Below are 21,205 nucleotides of genomic sequence, written 5' to 3' on the forward strand. Positions count from 1 at the left end.
CCCCCAGTGGGTGGGGCCTGAGCAATGTGGAGGAGGGGATGAGGCATGCGGGCCAGGAAGGAGGTAGGTCTGGGAGAGGGAACCTTTGGTCTACCACCCCCAAAGCATTCTTAGGACCACCCAAGGGTCTCCTTCCTCTCCTAGGGGTCTCATATTGACTCCGTGTGGCCTGTCCCTCCTTGCCAGATCCCTTGGAGGAGATCCCGTCCCGGCTCTACTCACTTCCCCCTCTGGTGCCTGAGCCTCACGGACAGTCCTGGGAAGCATATGCCCCAGGCAAGATGGGCCCCGGAGTCGTCGGCGTCTTGTTACCTGGGTAAGGGAAGCGAAACCAAGGAGCCTGGCTCAGGACGTCGCCTTTGGTGTCTGTGCGGGCCAGGTACCCGTAGGCTGCAGGTGCCGAGGGGAGGGCGTCGGTGACTGTGAGCACGAAGCACAGCAGCCACGAGATGCAGAGCGCCAGCAACACCTGCCGGAGGAAGGGAGGCGCCCTTCACACTGGGCCCCACCCCTGCACCTGCCCACACCTCCCAGAGAGGGTGGGCGAAGGAGGGAGTCGGGAAAGCTCTTTGAGATGAGGAAGTGTTGGGCTACAAACCCTTCCAGTGACAACAGGAATCCGCTGTGTCAGTGGATAATGAACACATTACAGGAATAGAGAAACTAAACTGTGGGGAGACCTTGCGTCAAGTAGAGGCAGAAATGTCTAGGAAAGTGGACACAGCCTGGGTCAGAAGGATTGCAGTCTGACTCCCTTTCTATTGTTTGCTGGTCCCATGACCCTGGATCAAATTCCCTGAGCCTCAGTGTCCTCATCTGTACAATGGAATTACAACCATTGCTCTGCAGAGCCTGAGGCTCAGATATACCGTGAGGTCCTCAGATATATTGACTTTTAATCTGTGATGGTAGAACCCCTGACATCGGCATTTTTAGCAATGTCCCCAGGTGATTCTTATGCATACCGAACTTTTGAACCATTGGCCTACAGGATTGCTGAGGGATCAATGAGATCACTGTGTGGAAGTAACTTTTTATAATGCAGAATGTATTTCACAGATAAATTGAACCTGAAAACACATTTGTGTGGTTGGCAATGGCACCTACTTGACAGAGTGGAGCAAATTCAACAGAGAAGGCTCTGAAAAAGGAGACACCATCATTGTCAGCAGGATCTGAATTATCCAGGAGCCAATGAGAAAGAACCTGATCTAAGCAACTTGGCCCTTAGTTTTGCACCTTTAGCAGTGAGCCTGGCTGTCTCCCCCAGTGCCATGCTATGAGGACGGCCCAGGGACACGAGAAGACTGTCCCACAGCAGTGCCCAGGGCAGCAACCTGGGGCGAGTTCTCTACTCCTGGGAGAGAAGCAATGAGGGAAGATCTGGGATGGCATTACACCAAGGCTCCCACCACCCAAGGGGCAATTAAGGGAGGCTCAGGAGGAGAGGCCGCTGCAGGTGGAGAGCATTTGACTTGGGGGCCATCTGGGAGAGCAACAGGCTGTCCCTCACTGTCCAGGTGAGTCAACTAAGAATGGCAGAGTGTGGGGAGCGCTTCTTACAGGGAAGACCTGAAACAGGTAGAACTTAGAGGTGTGACACTTCTTCTCTCTTCCGTAAACAGGCACAGGCACCGCGATGTTTTTCAGGTACTGAGAAAACAGCACGATGAGGAAGATGGTCCTGAAACAGAAACAAACCACACCCAACCTGGCAAACTTGGGCTCATCACGAGAGCGACGGTCCGGGAAGGCGTGCCATCACGTGTCTCTGGGACTATGGGGCAGTGGCTGTGCTGGGAGGGTCCCCATCTAGGCCCTGCTCTGCAGTGTAGGCAGCATCCTGCCAGTTCTGAAAAAGTGGGCAGGCCCCTTTCAGAGGCTGCTGGTGGCTGAAGAGGAACAGTGGGCAGGGGCCTGAGAAATAAGCATGGCAGCTGCACAGATCCAGACTGAAGCCAGTGAGGCCAGAGTCAGGCCACCTTCTCTCCCAGGTGGTCCTGCAGGTCCTTGCGGTCAGACCACAACAGACAGAGTGAATGAGCGTGTCCAGGGTCATGCCCAAGTCCCTTCAAAGCTCTGTTTAAATGCTGAAGGCCTCTTTTTCTGGGAAGCCTTCCTGACAGCACCCCCCACCCTCGGCAAGCTGGCTGTCACCACCCCATCCCCTGAACCAGCCGGCACACTGTGACTCTCATCACTGTCTCCTGGTGTCACAGGCACTTGGACACAAGTCTTATCCCTCTACTACGTTACAAAATGCTTGAGAGCTGGGGCCATGTCTTTGCACTCTTCCCAGGTGCTGGAGGTTTACAAATATTTGCTCAGTGAAAACCTAGGAGGCAGGGGACGGGTAGCATCAGCTGTCTGTGAACCCTACGCTAAGTATGTTTATACCCTGCCTGTGATGAACTTATTGTCTGTGAGGACTGACAACATAAGAAATAGTAATAATATATTCTAAGTAGCCATTTCACTGCTTTTAAGGTATCGTGATGTTTGTGAAAGTATTTGTAAACCACCAGAGTTTGCCAATATCCAGGACTCACTCTTCTTACTGGGTAATCTTCCTCCAAAGATGGCCCACCTTCCCCAGAGGGTGCTTACATGGCAGCAATCCCCCAGTGGATCCCGGCGTCATTGCCCGCAGAATCGAAGAGAGGCAGGGCCACCAGGGAGATGGTCGGAGCAATGGTCAAGGGGCCGATGAAGCGCATGAGGAAGCCAATGAGGCCTGAGAAGCCCACCAGCATCTGGACACAGGAAGCAACCATGATGGCTCCCTGCAGCTGAAGAGGAAGCATGGGGCTCAGCACCTGGGAGCCTGTGGCGGGGCCACCCAGATCGGTGGTACCTTCAGAGGCAGTGCAGGGGCAAAGCTGGACCCCAGAGGAACTGAGGGAAGGTGAGCTCGGACCTCACTCCTCTCTCCAGTCCTCTATTTCCAACTGTCTGTTGGACATTTTCACCTAATGTGAAGTTTTTCAGGAAGTAGATTTCAAGATTATCTATTGATCACAGTGATAATGTGATGACTCGTAATACTGGCATCACCCAGTTATGTATTGAACATCTTGCTGATTTATTTGTCTCTGTTTTCCTACTTTCTATTGCAGAGGTTGGCAAAGGTTTTTCTGTAAAGGATCAGAGAGTGAATAGTTGAGGCTCTGTGGACCGTACAGGCTCAGCTGCAACTTTTCCAGGCAAGATGGAAACAAATGAGCTTGACTGTGTTCTAATAAAACTCCACTGATAGGCACTGAAATTTGAATTTCCTACAATTTTGACATGTCATAAAATATTATTCTTGAATTTCGTACAATTTTGACATGTCATAAAATATTATTCTTCTTTTGATTTTTTTTCAACCATTTAAAATATGAAACCATTTTTAGCTTGCGGGCTATAAAAAAACAAACAAACAAACAGAAAACAGGCAACTAGCCAGATTTGGCTCACGGGCTGTAGTTTGCCAACCCCTGATCTATTGGACTGATTGAGTTTTACTTTACTTCTCCTTTTCTACTTTGCTAATATGGATGTTATTCATGTTACCCCTGAAAATGTTCCTTGCTTTGAAGTCTGCTCTTCCTGAAAAGAAAGAAGTCTGACTCCTGCTTTCCTTTGATCAGTGTTAACGTGGTATATTCTTCTCCATCCATTTACTTTTAATCTACATGTGTCTTTATATTTAAAGCCGGTTTCTTCTGGACAACATACAGTTGGGTCTTGTGTTTTGATCCACTCTGACAATCTCTGTGCCTTTAGACCAATGACGTTCAAAGTGATTATTGATATAGTTGGATTAATATCCACCATAACCATTACTATTTTCTATTTGTTGCCCTTGTTCTTCATTTCTGTTTTTGTCTTCTACTGGTTTTCTTCCTTTTGTGGTTTTAACTGAGCTTTTTTTCCCCTCTCCTTTCTTAGCATAACCATTATCCTTTTTTTTTTCCTTTAGAGTTTGCAATGTACATTTACAGCTAATCCAAGTCCCCCCCCCCCTTTTTTTTTCTTGTCACACCACAGGGCTTGCAGATCTTAGTTCCCAAACCAGGGATCAAACCCACGGCCTTGGCAGTAAAAGTGCAGTCCTAACCACTGGACCACCCGGGAATTCTACCAAGTTCACTTTCAAATAACACTATACCACATCATGAGTGGCGTGAGTACTTTATAGTAACAAAGCAATCCTAATTTCTCCGACCTAGCCTTTTTATCATTGCTGTCATTCATTTCACGTATACATAAGCATACACAAGGATATAAAAAATTTAAAACCACCATAATACTGGAAGGTGAAGTTTAAGTTGGTCTAATGTGTTGGAAACTGAGCTTGCCATCTCTTCCCAGAGTTCTCTACATTTTCTGCTACCACCACTTTCTAAAAATATAATCATTACTTACTTGTCCTCTTTATTACTTCTTATCTCCCAGAAAGTAATGACACCCCTATTGGTCCTATATTTGCCTCACTTTCATTTGTGGCTAGTATCGTGATGTAGAGTTGGACTGCTAACCATTGGTGGCTTCAAGACTTGAGATGTGTGTGAACAAATTTAACTTAGTGAAACATGGAAACTCTACCTTAAATTCCAATAGGCTGGCCCAGTGAATTAAACCAATCCATCAATTAATAAAAGAAGATTGAAACTTGAAAGAATTTTCCCTTGTTTACAGCACTGGTGAAAAACACTGGACCAGTAGATGGAGCTAAAATACCACAAATAAGACTCTGGGTTTGTACTCACTGTTGGACACTTGAAGGCAATGTGGGAAAAAAATAGTGGAGGATACAGTCTGGGCAAGAGAACTCCCACCCTGGGGCCTGTGCTTTAGAGCAGGGGTTGGCAAACTTTTTCTGTAAAAAGCCAGATAGTTAACATTTTAGGTTTTGTGGGCCACATACAGTTTCTGTCACATTCTTTTTTAAATTTTAAACAACTTTTTAAAATGTAAAAACCACTCTTAATTGGTGGGCAGTAAAAAACAGATTACAGGCTGGATTTGGTCCAAGAGCAACAGTTTACTGACTCCTGCTTTAGAGGACTCACAAGCACAAAAATAAATGGTAAATGTATTTAAAAAACATGGTTGTGTCTGTAACTTGGGATCCTGTGCTCAGTGCAGGCACAGCATGACCCAAACATCCCTAAACATCCTCTCTCACTACTAATACTGTGTCCTCAAAACACAAAGTAACTGCTTCAGACCACTGCAGTGTTGAGGCAGACAGGTCATGAGAACACAGGAAGAATTCGAGCAGCAGAGTGCTTAGGTAGGAGAAGAGACGAATTAACTTGTCAGATCTTTCCTCTTGGATAGCACAAAGGCAAGAGATTCCTGCACAAAAAATTACAGTTCTCAGTAGGTCTAAGTGGAAGGGAAATCCTGCCCCTGGCATCTAGCAGAGCAGGGTAAGGAAACTGATGAAATAAAACTTATATTTTAAGGCAGGACAAGTAAAAAAATTACACATAAAGTTCTCTCTGTGTGTTTGTTTGGGCCTCCGCCCTCCCTACTGTGCAGTGTGAACCTGCATTACACATTAACCAGAGTTCCTCAAAGATAAGGGGCCTGCTCAACCGTAAAGATCAATTGTTTTTCTTTCTTCTGATGCTAGCAATGTAATTTCTTAAAAGAACAGCGTTCCCTCCCAGCTCTGTAGGGGGTCATGGGGACTGGCTGCTCGCTTTGTACCTGCTTATCTGGACAATGTATCCTTGGTGGACTTTACGTAAAGTATCAGTGTGTCATTTTGATGTTCGATCCTTTGTCTCAAAAATGTATATGACTGTGCCTTCAACTTCTAACAGGTGGAAGGGTTCCCAGAGCTTCCTGAGAATCTGCTTCCTGGGTTTATAATCCTCAGCTTGGCTCGAATAAAATTCCAATTTTTTCTTCTTAACTTGATAGTTAATTAAATTTTCGCTGACAAAATCCACTTCTTATTCTTTGCTTAGTTTTAATTTGGATTTACGAAAGCCAAGTATTGGCTCCCTGGGGGACAGCAGAAACAAAATCCCCCAAAACCTCAGACCACATGTATTTTGTGATTCATGTTATCGATGATATAATAAAACTAGGCTGCACTGAAGAAGAAATACATCCTGCTTTGGAAAAGGTGGTACAACACACAGCATTTGAAGACTGGCCAACGGACCTGGCAAAAATCCAGGGCCCACCCGCCTGACAAATGAAATCCTTAGGTATATCTAAATCCTTAGGTATAAATGAAATCCTTAGGTATATCTGGAACTACATGGAAAAGTTCTTTAAACATTAAAAACCTCTGTTAACTCTGGGTCCACCTTGAGAAAACAAGGAAGCACAAGAACTTGATAGGTCATTCAAGTACATCCACATCTGGGTGCACTGTTGGACTGTATACCAGAGCACGGCCACATGCAGAAAGGCTGTTTTTGAAAGGGAAGAACAGCAGAAGGTTCTGGCTGAAATTCACAAGTTATGGCTCAGACTGGTCTCAGAGTCGTGTCCTGACCAGCACAGTGCTCCTGAGATACCAGAAGCGTCAGTGGTTCTGTCCATGCTGAATGAGGACTGACCCTGGCAGATGCCTGGCGCTTCAGCTCTGCGTGGGGCATTTGGTGTGGAGGCGGCCCAGAGCAGCTACTCAAATACTCTCCCTCTGAAGGACCATTCCTAACTCGTCTGCTACTGGGCACTATGTGGAATTAGAGCACTACTGAATGGCACCAAATAACTCCAAGATCAGAGATCCCAATGGTATCTTGAGTGACGTCAGAAAGACATTCAAATAAGGCAGGGGATCATCAACAGAATGTGCTAATTAAAGGGAAATCGTTATATTCAGGAAAAGAAAAGGCAGTTACACAAGGAGGCGTTCATAGGATCCATGAGTAAGTGACAGTCCCCCTCCCCTGGGTGGACACTACCTCACGAGATAATCTATCTCTAACAACAGAGCCTTGGATCCCACTATGTGGATCTTTGAATTCAAAAAGCACTGCTTGGGGGGACTTCCCTGGTGGCACAGTGGTTAAGAATCTGCCTGCCAATGCAGGGGACACGGGTTCAAGCCCTGGTCTGGGAAGATCCCACGTGCCATGGAGCAACTAAGCCCGTGCGCCACAACTACTAAGCCTGCGTTCTAGAGTCCATGAGCCACAACTATGAGCCCACATGCCAAACTACTGAAGCCCATGCACCTAGAGCCTGTGCTCCACAACAAGAGAAGTCACGGCAATGAGAAGCCTGCACACCACAACGAAGGGTAGCCCCTGCTCACCGCAACCAGAGAAAGCCTGCCTGTAGCAACGAAGACCCAATGCAGCCTTAAATAAATAAATAAATTGATTAAAAAAAAAAAGCACTGCTTGGAGTCTTGCTAAAGGTGCTGCTCACCCACCTGAGAAAGACTGAGACTGAAAGAGTGTAACATTGCAACAGAAGGACCTTGATGGAGGAAGGAAGGCAAGTCTAAGTCCAGCCAAAGGACCAAGCTGTGTGTGATGTGACTGACAGTACACACATAAACCCCCAGAGTCATCCCTTTAGAATTCTATAGGTTCTCGGGCTGTGGCCAATGGACTAGCAGTTTGGTCTGGCAAGTGCATCATAGAGGCGCTACTGAAATTTCACCTTTTATGGGAAAGGACTTTATAGTCAAATCTCAAATACTGGTGGTTCACGTAGATGCCCCTATGTCTTAAAAAGAGGAGGGAAGTAAGATTTTGAATGTAGTCATTAGGGCCCACAAGATGACACCTCGGGCCACAAGCCATGCATATGCGGGCTCACAAACTACATAATCTCCATCTCTCTTTGAAGTCACCTGCGTTGCCCAGGATGATCCAGATTGCCAACAGCGCTGGGCACAGGTGCCTCTGGTGGGAGAATATGAGGATAAATGGCCCATCACAGAACTGACAGGCTGCCTGTACTGGACAGTCCACAGAGCATGGGAGGTTTTAACATTTTTTTAAACTGGTATGGACAGTGTTTCTGGTTTGAGCTTTGCCTATCCTGCCACTGAAGCCCTGGCGCAGGCTACAATAAAGAGACTAGCAACTCAGATTGCCCACCAGCATGAAGATCAACTTATATATCAAACAGCTCAAGGATCACTTTTCACAGCATGAACAAGACAGGAATGGACCAAGAAATACAGTATCAAGTGATCTTTTCATATTTCATGTCACTTTCCAAAGGAGTGAAATTATTGCAAAATTAGAACGTGTGCTTGAAGCAACAAAATGTGGGTGACAAAGGCACGAAGGGCAGGCTTTGCAGGGCAGGATAGTGTAAGATCAAGCTACAAGTGGGGCACTAAACTGAGTCACTAGTGGAGCAGTTTGCAAAGGACAGATTGGGAAATGAGAAGGTAAAGAAACCCTATTTTCCCAGGACTAGGGATTTGGTTGTGTTCCCTAAGATAGGAATAATAAGAATCAATTTAATTTGACTTGTTGGAATTCTGATGGTATTTATGGGCCGGACTGGAAAGTGTGGTGTTTTTCAGGATGCATCCTACCCAGTGGTAGGATGCATCCTACCCAGTGGTAGTGGAGAGGCTACCGTGACAATATACTTATTAAATCATTTGAAAGTACGCTGGGGAAGGACACACAAGGAGGGTTTAACAGTGTTACTTTTCCTGCCCACTATTTAAAGGCTAGCAGAGAAGGACTCAGCACCTCCTCTTCCAACAGGAGCAAGGAAATGGGTTAAGAAAGGCTCACAGTGGGCGGAAAGAAAGATGGCGGCAGGAAGAACTGGAGTTACCAAATTATGGTATTGAATAATGCTACTTTTGCCCGTTGCATTTAAAATGTTGGAAATAAGAAAATGATTTCTTAGCCATATTTCTAGATACGTCTTCAATCTGGAATGAGGGATGCTGGCATCAGAGTTGATTCTACCAAACTGAAACACATCTAATAACACTAGACCCAGAGTATACTGTGCTGAACTGGATGGACAATGAGGAATGAACACTGTGAAAGTAGCCAAAGCTACTACGATGCTGGCATATTTAGGACACGGTCTGTTGTTTGAACTTTAAAATGGGTCATGGACTAATTCATAGGTCATTTACATGATACTCAATGAAAGTCATGGAAATAATGATAAATAACGAAGTCTATATTGGGATATTGACCTCTAGTCACCAGCTAATGTGGTAAGCATAGGAGCAAAAATGACCCCAGGTGGTCAAATAGACCTACAAGATGAGGACAGACATTTATAGTTAACTCTAAATCATTCAATAACATCATAAAAGAATGATACAAGTTTACCATCATACACTGACCAGAGCAGCTAAAATGAAAAAGAGAAAATGTTGGTGAGAATTTGGAGTAAATGGAACTCACACATGCTGCTGGTGGGAGTGTAAATTGGAACATACACTTTGCAAATGTATTTGCTAGTGTTTACTAAAGTTGAACATATACATAACATACAGTGATGGTGAATTTTATGTGTCAACTTGACTGGGCTGAGGGATGCCCAGATAGCTGACAAAACATTTTTTCTGGGTGTGTCTGTGAGGATGTTTCCAGAAGAGGTTAGCATTTGAATTGGTGTGAACTGAAGGAAGCAGACGGCCCTACCCAATGTGGGTGAGTGCCATCCAATCCTTTGAGGGCCTCACATAAAGCAGAAGAGCTAATTTGCTCTGCTTGAGCTGAGTCATCCACCTTCTCCTGCCCCCAGACATCAGCACTCCTGGTTCTCAGGTATTTGGAATCAGTTTAGGACTTACACCATTGTCCTTCCGCCCCAGCCCTCACCCCCACTGGAGTGTTTTGTCAATTCTACTCCTTCTCATTGGTCAAATCTGGGTAAGAATAGGAATCTTGTTACCATGTTTCCTCTGTCTTCCCTCTTTCTTTATCTTTCATATACAGCAGATGTGACCCTTATTGCAGCCATGAGGCTGTGAGGATGCTGAACATGGATTGGGTGGGGTGCAGGATGGACCCTGGCTGGGCTAAGGCTTCCTAGCTTAACTCCTAAGGATATCTAGGGAACAAACTCTGCTCTAGGTCCATAGCCCTGAGTTCAGGAATGTCCTTGGTCCAGTTCTAGTGAGTTAGTGCTGAAGACATTAAGTGAAAGCTGGATTCATGCCTGAGCAAACTACCTTGTATTGGAAACCCAGTACTATACGGTGCTTGTGTAACTGTCCCTGCTCCAGAGGAGGTGGTCCTTAGCCTCACTCCAGGCCTACATATTTAAGGTCAAGCTGGGAGGAAGCTGGTTGGGCTTCCTAGAAATCTCAAGTGACCTTCACTCTCTCATACAGTACCCCACCCATGGGCCGTCCTTGACCCTTCACGTAGGAGGTCAGGTGAGGATGTTGGGGTCTGGATGCTAGCAGGTCTACTGTCCCTGAGGGTATGGCTATGCTCTCTGCCAAGAATCCTGTGTGCTGGCTTCCTTATCTATTGTTTAGATAAGCCAACCTGGAGCATGGCCAAACTTCAGAGCCTGCTTCAAGGCCACTAGTTTCTTTCCCTGGATGATAAAACTGAATTAAGCAAGGGCCAAGTATCTTAAAGCCTGGAATCTTGCTCAGCAATGAGTTGAACAATGAATGTTGAACAAATGAATCAACTCAGGAGCCCCTGTTGAGGACCACTCCATTCCTCTCACCCCATCCCCCTCACCCCAATACCTCTCGGATCCTCTTCTGCCATTCCTCAGTGAATTCAGGGGAGGTGGTGTTCACCAGGCTGGCATTGAGTGTCCACATGGGGCACTTCCAGGTGGGAAGGGACAGCATGGCCAGGGAGGGTGCCAGAAAAGCAAATGTTCCTCCCTGGAGAATGGGCAGCCTGGAGGAGGGGAAAGGAGAGAGTTACCAATCAGCTCTTTAAGCGCTGGTCTGTCACTGGTCCCAGTGGAGGCCTTTTAATCCCAAGTCCTACCTTAGTTTCAAGGCAACACATGACCCCTGCAGTTCTCAGTTTACAGGGAACTCCTGCCAAGCTCCAAGTCAGACCCATGAACCCTGCCAGACTTTGGACGGGTAGGAGAGGTGGAGAGGGAAAGCAAGCAGACCTAACCCCAGTCCTGGAGATACAAGCCCAGGAGCAGAGAGTCAGGTGCTGGGAAACGATTTGGGGGTAGCACAGAGCTCAGGGAACATGTTGAGTGGGTGCCATTGTCTTCCTCAGTCCCAGAGAATCTTCCCCAGACCCCAGGATCAAAGCACAGCTCACACATGTGGAGTTCCACCCACTGACAAGAGATGCACAGCCTAGAATCTGGGTGGCCAGATTCCTTTGCCTCTTCAGAAATGAACAGCAATCCCAGACCTCTACCTTCAGGCTCCTTTTTATCACCTGGACTGAATAGGCTTGAGGTCAATTATCAGGGCGTATCCCCCACCCACGTCTTTCTCCCTCCTCGTTGGTGTCTCACTCTGGCCTCTGTGAGAACTTCTAGCAGAACTTCTAGCCCATCTGACTTGTCTCCCTTCAAGGTGAATGTAGCCTGATAAGTCAACCTCCAATAACCCTCTCTTACTAGAAGGTCAGAAGCTATCAAGGCTCACCTAGTCTCTTTGCCCTGCATATTAGAATTTGGGGTGGGGGGTGGAACAAAGGGACGTCGGCCTCGTGCTTGCATTTGTCACTATAGCACACCCAGTTTAGGTACTTTTTCTTAACAATACTAGAAGGCTATTTTTGAACTCAGGATTCCATGAAGACAGCTTAAAGGGTTATTTCTGAGAAAGATTGAACACATTTTACTTAATGAAAATATAAAGTTTTGCTGCCTAAGTGGGCTGAAAGTAGGAATCAGCAATGCCTGGGTATCACCCTCAGATGAGTTAGTGGGCTTGTCAAGAGGGTGCAGCCAGGCATGGGGAGGGCTTAAAGCTCCAGGTGATTCTAATGTCAACCAGGGCTGAGAACAAGTAATCTAGATTCATAAATCTAGACCCATAAGGTTCCAAAACAGATTGGAATATATGGCACACACAGGGCAGGAACATATGGGTGGTGGAATGGGTATGTGTGAATAATGTTTTTAATTAAAAAATTAAGGGGGGGAGATAAATCAGGAGTTTGGAATTAACAGGTACACACTAATATACATAAAATAGGTAAACAACAAGGACCTACTGTATAGCACTAGCACAGGGAACTATACTCAATATCTTATAATAACCTATAATGGAAAAGAATCTGAAAAAGTATATATGTACATATCTACACATACATATATATATATATGTATATTTGTATAACCGAATCACTTTGCTGTACACTTGAAACTAACACAACATTGTAAATTAACTATACTTCAATTAAAATGCATAGAACTTATGAAGCTAAGTATCTTGACAGAGAAGGGAAACATGCTATACTTATATCACTGCAAAATCCTTTTGAGCTTTTAAAATGAACATAGAAATCTTTGCATATCATATGTACAGAGTATATAATACAAGAATTGTGTTTTAATTTTTTGCTGTAATTCCATATGCACATTTCATTCATTCAACAAATATTTATTGAGGACCTGCTCTGTGAGAGGCACTGGTCGCCAGGTATTGGGGATACCATGGTGACTGAGACAAAACACCACTTACATTCTACACATTTCTCTGTTAGCTCTTGTACTAACAAACTAATCATTTATAGTAACTGACTCTCAAGGGTTCTTTAAACACCTTATGACTCTGCTTAAAAGCACTCCACCATTACTATGCCACCATTGCCGCAGCCATTTCAGTATTAATGGGTTCCATGAGGTCAGGGATGATTATTTTTCTTTTCCATCTCTCCAGCACTGAGCCTAGTGTTGCAAAAACCTACGAACGTTGGGTTTTCTCATTTTATTTTATTTTATTTTTTTAGTTTAACAGGTATATAACGAAACCCTAACAAATGTTAATTTGCATTTCATTAAGTCATAATAGACGTGCACTCATTCGTGTCATTTTATGTTTTTCCTTGTCTATAAACTGTCTACTCGTTACACAGATACTGTCAAAATATATTTATAACAATTTTTATGATGGTGAGCTTTATGTTTGTTGAAAAAACTGTTTTTTGTTATTATATGCAGGAATTCATCCCCAACTTAGAACTTCTTTAAGGGAGCACTTCAAAATTTTCAAGTAGCTCAGCACTTTTCTAACTCTGTTCATGTTCCTTTCAAGATTATTATATGTAGTTGGGATAATGTGATATATGGACTTTCTACCTTTTTGTTTTGTTTGGTCACGCCTCGCAGCTTGCAGGATCTTAGTCCCCCGACCAGGGATTGAACCCCGGGCCACAGCAGTGAAAGCACTGAGTCCCAACCACTGGACTGCCAGGGAATTCCCTCTATGTTTTTGTAATTGCTAAGAATACCTTTTATGTTCAAGAGCAAGATGAATTTTTTCCATTTATTTACGAGAGTACTCTTTTTTTTTTTTGCAGTACGCGGGTCTCTCACTGTTGTGGCCTCTCCTGTTGTGGAGCACAGGCTCTGGACGCGCAGGCTCAGTGGCCATGGCTCACGGGCCCAGCCGCTCCGTGGCATGTGGGATCTTCCCGGACCGGGGCACGATCCCGTGTCCCCTGCATTGGCAGGCGGACTCTCAACCACTGCGCCACCAGGGAAGCCCTGGAGAGTACTCTTATGTGCTACCTTTAGATTCACACAATGTATCCATAAATTCTTCCCTCATTATTCTGTACTCAGACCTTCCAATCCCATTTTCCATCCATTCCTCTCCCCCTCCCCACCTCATTTTGTTAGCATTCCCATTTCTTTCCCATAACTTCTCATTGGTACCTTTTTAAGAGAGGGAGAGAGATCTACATGTATTTCTTGCATTTCTGCTAGTTTTTCTATTACGCACTTTCCTGGTACATGTTTAAGACGTGTGCATTCAGTATCACTACAAGGCTTTACTGCTTCATGTATCTTTTACCTTTCATGGTGACCTTAATGTGTATCTCAGTGCTGCTTTAATTTCACAATTACTTTCATGTGCTAGCATGATGGTAATTCCTATTTTTAAAATTTTCCCATGAGTATGATTCACTATTATTATACATACGCCTTCTGACTTAAATGTCTCTCTTGTAAACCATAGATTGTTGATTTTTAAAACTCAACATTTTAGAAATAGAAGAGCCATTTGAAGCGTATTCAGCCTGGCCTTGTCATTTTATAGATAGGGGATTTGGAGCCCAAGGTCTTAGAGTTAACCAGCATGAGTGCTTGGGTTTCCTTACTTATCACCATTGCCCTGTAACACCAGTTAAGAGCATGGTGTAGACCAAAGGCAAGTTTGAATCAGGCTCTACCTTATCAGTTGTGTGACCTAGGCGTGTTGCCCAGTTTCTGCAAGCCTCAGTGTCCTCTTTGACAAAATAAAGATAATACTACTCTCCCAAGGAGTAGCTGTGAAGATAAACTATATGTAAGTGATTAGCACAATGCCTGGGAAAGAGAAGAGCTCAATAAATAGAGTAATTTTCATTTTTATTCCCTCTGCAATGTGTGGCTACTTCTAGAAAAGGTAGTGTACACCAAAACATTTTCTTAATGTTTCCTCAAATAACAGATGTTATAGTATGGACTTTTTTTTTTTTAAGCTCTTGTCTGGCATTCCCATTTCTTGCAGGTTGGTTCTCCAAGATTTGTTTCCTAAGACCTTCCCTATCCATCTTCCTCTTCCCTTCACCCTTTACCATCTCATCTGTATACTCAAGTCTGAAGAAGAAAACTCCCCACCATTTTCTTTTAAAACAACAACTTGCATGTAAAATGTCAAAATCTGCAGTCTCAGGAATGTCTCCTAGAAGTTTGATAGGATTGATATTTTAGGTTGTCAAAGCCACAGAAATGTGTCGTGGGGGTACTATCAACATCTAAGTTTATAAAGTATTTTAAAACTACATAGCATTTTCATATAATTATCCCAAGAGTACTTCAGGGTGGGTAGGACAATACTGCACTGTCTCTGTATGAGGAAAATGATGCTGGGGGCAGGTGCCAGTGGCAGGGCTAAGCTGGGAAGTGCAGAGCCCTGATCAGAAAGTCTGAGTCACTGGGCCAAATTGCAAAAGTGTGTTTGTTATAAGAACTGATAAGAGGGCATGTGGAAAGACAAACTTCTTCAACAGTTTATGCTAATGATTGTGTGGGGAATTTTTCTCATCTCTTAGTAGTTCCATTTGGGCCCATAAAACAGAAACAGCTAACCTTTTGGAAGTATTGGGAAGTTAAGCTTCAACCCTTCTCTCTGAGCTCTCATGTACACTTCATAAGATGATATACATGACGGTTGTTAAAGACGTTAAGGCAGACTTCATTCAAGGGGGGCTACTACGATGGGGTTTTGTAATAGGGGAGAGAGATCAGGCTCAACTCCCAATGTGACAAGGAAAACTTGGAATTTATAGCCAAGGAGCAGGGTGGGGTTCAGTGGATGGAAAGTTACTAAGAGGAAGCATCAGGGGTAAGAACAGGATTCTTGCTGAAAACAGGCCAAGGTGAACAGACATCACCTGTGGATAGTGAAAAATGAGAAAACCAATCAGAGAGTGAGGGTGGGGATTCTGGCTACAGTGACTGAGCAAGATTCTTGCTAAAATTGGATGATGCAGAGACCAACATGGAAGCTCAAAAGTCAAGTCTAGTTGAACAGTTGTCTATTGGATTTAGCAATAGGATGATCATAGTTGATCTTGTATGTTAGACACTATAAATAAATAGATCTCTCCCAGTTAAATAATAAATAGACTCAGCACAACTTGGGCCTGTACAAAATTCTGCAGCAGAAGGGGGAATGTCACATAAGGCTTTGGAGTTCTTAAAACCATATTGGAAACTAGAAGGCAAGGGAACAATTCTTTCAAAGTTCTGAAAAAAAAATGATTTCCAACCTAAAATTTTATACCCAGCCAAGCTATCGATCAAGTATGAGAATAGAATCAAGACATTTTCACATATGCAGAGTCTTACAGAATTTACCTCCCATGTGTTCTCTCGGGAAACTACTGCATGTTCGTGTTCCACCAAAAAAAAGAGGAAGACATGGGAACAAGAGATCTAGACTTGAAAACTGACATGAAGGGAATTCCCAGAATAAGGGTAAAGAGGCATCTCAGGATGACATATCTAATGTATACCAGGCACAGACAGCGACAGCTCCAGACTTCAGCAAGTCAGAGAGCCCCAGGAGGTAGTACATCAAGAAGATGAAGTTGATAGGCTACCTGATGTGATGAAATTATTAAGAAGAGATTTAGCAACAGGCAGGGAGTTTATCATTGAGTTAAAAACAAACAGATAGAAACTAAAGAATATTTAAAAAAAGAAAGATATTAATTTCAGGGAAAACAAAAAGTTGGGCAGGAAAGGAATCACTTTGTGATTCAGCTCTGAATAGCATCCCAGTCATTATAATGTGTACATTCAATATTGACCTATGCTGGGAGGGTATGAGAATAGGATGATGGAAAATATGCTTGTATGTGGTGGGAGTGAGGGGCTGTGAAAGAAAATGAAATCATAGTCATCCATATTGGCACTTCAGTCAATAGTGCCTAAAACAGAAGTGCATTAATTAGAGACGGTGGAAAATAACTAAATAATCAGCTTGGAGGGATGAGAGTGCTTGTTTCTGCCTAGAAGAAAGGGGGGAAGGGGGGGATCTCTGGTTGGTAGGGGAAGGCTGTTTGTCTGCCTTCTCTAAACCCATCACTACCCACTGCCTTGAGTGTACCTTTGACACCCACCCTCATTGTTCCAGTCCTCCCTTCTGATCTGCCCCAAAGACAAGCACAACTCTCCTTTTTTTCTTTTTTTAATGGCTTTAATGCTGACCTCCACAGAGAAACACATTGGGGAAAACAGAGATAAAAGCAGGTGAAGTGACAAAGAATCTAGGAAGTTGTCTCAAGGCTGTAGCCTTGAACCTTACCTATCAAGCCCCTTTCCAAGATGGTAATGGGCAGCCTACTGGACTTTTGCTCTCAGGCAAAGATTCAAAGGGTGTGGCTCACAAAACATATCCTGATACTTTTCTAAAAAAAATTTTTAAATGGTTTTCATTTCTCCCAGTTATAAAGAAACACATGGACTCTGAAGAAAAATTAATGGTAAATAAAAATATAAAGAATAAACCACCCTAATTCTACAACCCAGAAATAATCATCAACATTTTGTTCTCATCTTTTTTTAATCTTTAACTAGATAAACTTTATCAGCACACATATAATATATACCTTTCCTATACAATGTATACCAGCCAGAAATAACCTTTAACACTTCTTCAAGTCTCTTCTCTGTCTTTAACTAGATAAATGATTATCAGTACACATAAGATGCATATCTCTCATAATTATGAATTATGTTGGTCACTATTATGATAGTGAAAAGCTCAAAACAACTTAAATGTCCTTTAATAGGAAATGGTTAAACTAGAATATGTTATGTACTCTAGAATATGGAATACTAAGTGATATTTTTCTAAAAGTGCTATTGTGGAAATGTGTTTATTGAAATGGAATGATATTTATAATGTATTGTGTATGTTTAAAAAAGAGGGGGAGGAGTTTTTTTAACCACATTTAAATTTTTTTCAATAATTTACAAAGGCAGGGAGGGTGCAAAATTGTGTTTATGGTAATACCCTTTTCTTGGTGTGAAAAATAAATTTTACGTACCAGGCACTGAGCTAAGCACTTTACATACATTATCTAATTTAATTAGCATGGCTTTGGTAAAATTTTTTTAAATTTCCTCTTCACAGAAATACGAGGGACTGCCCTGGTGGCACAGTGGTTAAGAATCCGCCTGCCAATGCAGGGGGCACAGGTATGATCCCTGGTCGGGGAAGATCCCACATGCCGCAGAGCAACTAAGCCCATGCGCCACAACTGCTGAAGCTCACGTGCCCTAGAGCCCGCGTGCTGCAACTACTGAAGCCTGTGCCCCTATAGCCCGTGCTCCACAACAAGAGAAGCCACCGCAATGAGAAGTCTGCGCACCGCAACAAAGAGCAGCCCTTGCTCGCCGCAACTAGAGAAAGCCTATGCGTAGCAAAAAAACCCAACACAGCCTAAAATAAATAAATAAATATTTTTTAAATGAAGAGCAGAGAAAATATTTGAAAAAAAACAAAAAAAAAAAAAACCACATGAGGACTCCAAGATAACATTAATGCAAAAATTGTCAGGGGTAGAAAGGAGAGGGAGAATTAAGTCTCCCCTAGGTAAGGCAATACAGCTTGGGCACCCAGGAACCTGGAGAGGATGAGCCCCCAGAAGGGGTTTGGGGTTGGGACATGTAGAGCATGAGGGGCTTCTGGGGAAGAGGTCAACCGTTGGGGACAGAGACATCTGGAGCTTGAGCTGCTGGAATCCAACCTCACCTGTGTCATCATTTTGATGTTCCCTTTTGGAGTCAATCCAATGATTTGGCAAAGGGTGGTGTCACAGGGATTTTCTTTGAAATAGTTCAGAATGGGGAGCAGAGCCTCAGGAATGTCGAATGGGATTGATGAATTCTTGAACTTAAAAGGGTCGCTCTGCTGTGAGAAACCCTGGGTACCTTCAGAGCCCCAACTCCTTCACTATTGGACAAAGATCACTTAGTGTTCATCTTTTTACTGAGCTTCCTACCCCAAGCACGTAAGAACCTGCTACCCTGTAGGAAAGCACGTCCTGCACCTTCCGTGTAGTTAACTACCCAACCTAAACCCAGAGGAAGAAGCAGCACCAGGCCCCTCTTTGGGACACATCATCCCCTCCTCTGATGTGACTGATTACCAGGTCACTCTTCTGCTGCCAACAGCCACCACTGTTTCTGTTCCAGACAGAACTCCGATGGCACATCTGGTGCCTAGTTTTCAATGGGGCAGGGGCAAGATGGCTGCAGACCTCTGGCGATGGGCATGGACTTTCTGCAGAACCAGTAACAGATGCAGAGCTAGGACAGATCAGGGCTTGGCCACAGGGAGGTCCATGGAAGAAAAGGACAAATGCCAGGCAGGCTGATTCGGGCAAGACTACACAGAAGCCAGATTTGAATGCACTTTGGGCAGAAGTACTTGCTCCACACATGAGACTTTCCCAGGAAAATGAAAAGGGAGATCTATCACTTGAAACCACTCCAGAAAAAGAAATTCCCGGGTAAAAATCATGAGTAATTCCAGAGATGGAGTTAAGACCCAGAATTACACATAGTCAATAATAATTTCCTCTAGTGATTGCATTTAAACTTAATGCTTTCTTTTGAAACAGATAATGAAGTACGCCCTTACATGAATTTTGGAACTGAGTGCTTAACTGAGGAAGGCCCTTGGGGGACACACCCAAGACCCCTAAATTCACACCAGGGAGGCAGCCACCCCTCCGCCAAGGATTGCAGATGCCCACCCCACAATGGACACTACGCTCTTTAGCTCTTATTAGGGAAGCTGTTTTTACCTCTCATCATTCCCTTTGACTATTCAAGATGGTTTTAATCATTAAAATCTGAAATCTCATTGCTGCACCAGCATTTTTGTTTGCAGTCTAGAAAAGTACATAATTAAATACTGGTTATCAGATAATCAATAATCAAATCTACTTGATTCACAGGCTATCAGCTAGTTTTATAATCTCTAATGTCGTAGGCAGTTACTGTACTCATTAGCCTCTGAGCAGGAAGTCCATTTCCATGAGTGGAACCAAACTCAAGTGTATTCCTGTCCCCACCTTAGTTTAAGGACATTAGCATGGTTTTATTTCCTAATTTTATTTCCCTCTTTCTTTGTATGTTTAATTAGGCTATAGATTCTTTGAACTCTTAACTCCTGATTTGTTGTGTCTCTCACAGGGTTTACCAGAAGGCTAGGCCCACAGGCACTCTCAGTACTGAGATTCCAGTAGGAATATGGTACTGTATCATCTGTTCTGTCAGCATCACAGGTGTCCACAATATTAGAGATGGAAGGGACTTACAAATATAACATACTTCAACTCCCTCATGTTACAGATGAGAACACTGAGACTTAGAGAGGGTGAATGGCTTGTGCAGGTTCCCACAGCACAGAAGCCAGGACTAGAATTCAGGCCCTCAGTTTCCAAGATCAGTGTTTTTCCATAATTACAGTGAACACCATCTCAGTTTAAGAGGAGGTGCTTCCCCATCCAGAAGAGCCTTGTGTTTGTAACTCTCCATGGGGCAGCCAGGGGGATTGCTCCTGGGTATCCAGGCAGGTGGCTGCAAGGCCTCTCTGATGCTACCACAGCATCTGACACTCCAAGGACTGATTCTGGAAAAGTGGGAGGGGTCCCAGATTTTAGGGGCCTAAGAGACCAGACCAAACCCTATACCTCTTTGAGTCCTTGGTGGGGGATTTAGAAGAAATCTTGGCTCTCAGAGATGGTGACAGAAGGAGGAAGAAAGAGAAGGGAAATAACCTGACAAAGATGCAGGCACTAATCCCCTCTCCTCGACAGAAAATGGGAGAACTTAAGCTTTGGCATATCTCCTGGAAATGACTTGCAAAAGAAGCACTTTGGAAAGTGCCTTTGATTTGGTTTAGGCCAGAAGACCACACAAGGAATGAATATTCTCTGGATGCTGTCTACAGACAGCCTATCCTGGAAATAATTGGCTACCTTGCATCAGCCTTCGCCTGTGTGGTTTGATTCAGAAAATTGATAAAGAATAAATAAATGATAAAGAGTAAATCCTAAGAGTTCTCATCACAAGAAAAATTTTTTTTTCTGTTTCTTTAATTTTGTATCTATATGAGATGATGGATGTTCACTTAATTTATTGTGCTAATCATTTCTTGATGTATGTAAGTCAAATCATTATGCCATACACTTATACAATGCTGTCTGTCAATTACATCTCAATGAAACTGGAAGGGAAAAAAAGAATAAATGGACATTAATTTTTCCTGTCAAGTCATTTTCTCTTAAGACAGGTCGGGCAGAAGCACATCGTAGGGAATGTTTTACACTTTCCTCTGCAACTCCAGGGCTGAGCACAGACCTGGCACAGATTAGGTCAAAGCAGATTTACCAGTGAAGGGCCCCTCACTTGCACCACTCCTTCTGAAGTCCAGGGAGGAGGCCCCGCAATGTGTTCACTAGCCATATGCCTTGTAATTTGCAAAAGTAAAAGGTTTCAGGCATAATTGTCTGTAGCTATTTGTGTTACTTTAATCAAGAATCCTGGCTAATGTACACAGTAAGTT

The 21,205-nt window shown here is 43.7% G+C and overlaps 1 protein-coding gene across 1 annotated transcript in view; it reads right to left on the reverse strand.

The window, feature by feature from the left end:
• Nucleotides 1–21,205, reverse strand: part of LOC132430542 (solute carrier family 23 member 1-like) — a 44,516-nt gene that overhangs the window by 13,739 nt on the left and 9,572 nt on the right. Inside the window, exons 4-7 of the mRNA XM_060019799.1 lie at nt 10,667–10,826; nt 2,608–2,789; nt 1,564–1,684; nt 313–469 (exon numbers count right to left, since the gene is read on the reverse strand). Of these exons, the coding sequence (XP_059875782.1) occupies nt 313–469; nt 1,564–1,684; nt 2,608–2,789; nt 10,667–10,826 (620 nt within the window). The remainder of the gene's footprint in view (nt 1–312; nt 470–1,563; nt 1,685–2,607; nt 2,790–10,666; nt 10,827–21,205) is intronic.

The sequence above is a fragment of the Delphinus delphis genome, chromosome 9, assembly GCF_949987515.2.
Source record: "Delphinus delphis chromosome 9, mDelDel1.2, whole genome shotgun sequence".
In the NCBI taxonomy this organism is placed as follows: Eukaryota; Metazoa; Chordata; class Mammalia; order Artiodactyla; family Delphinidae; genus Delphinus; species Delphinus delphis.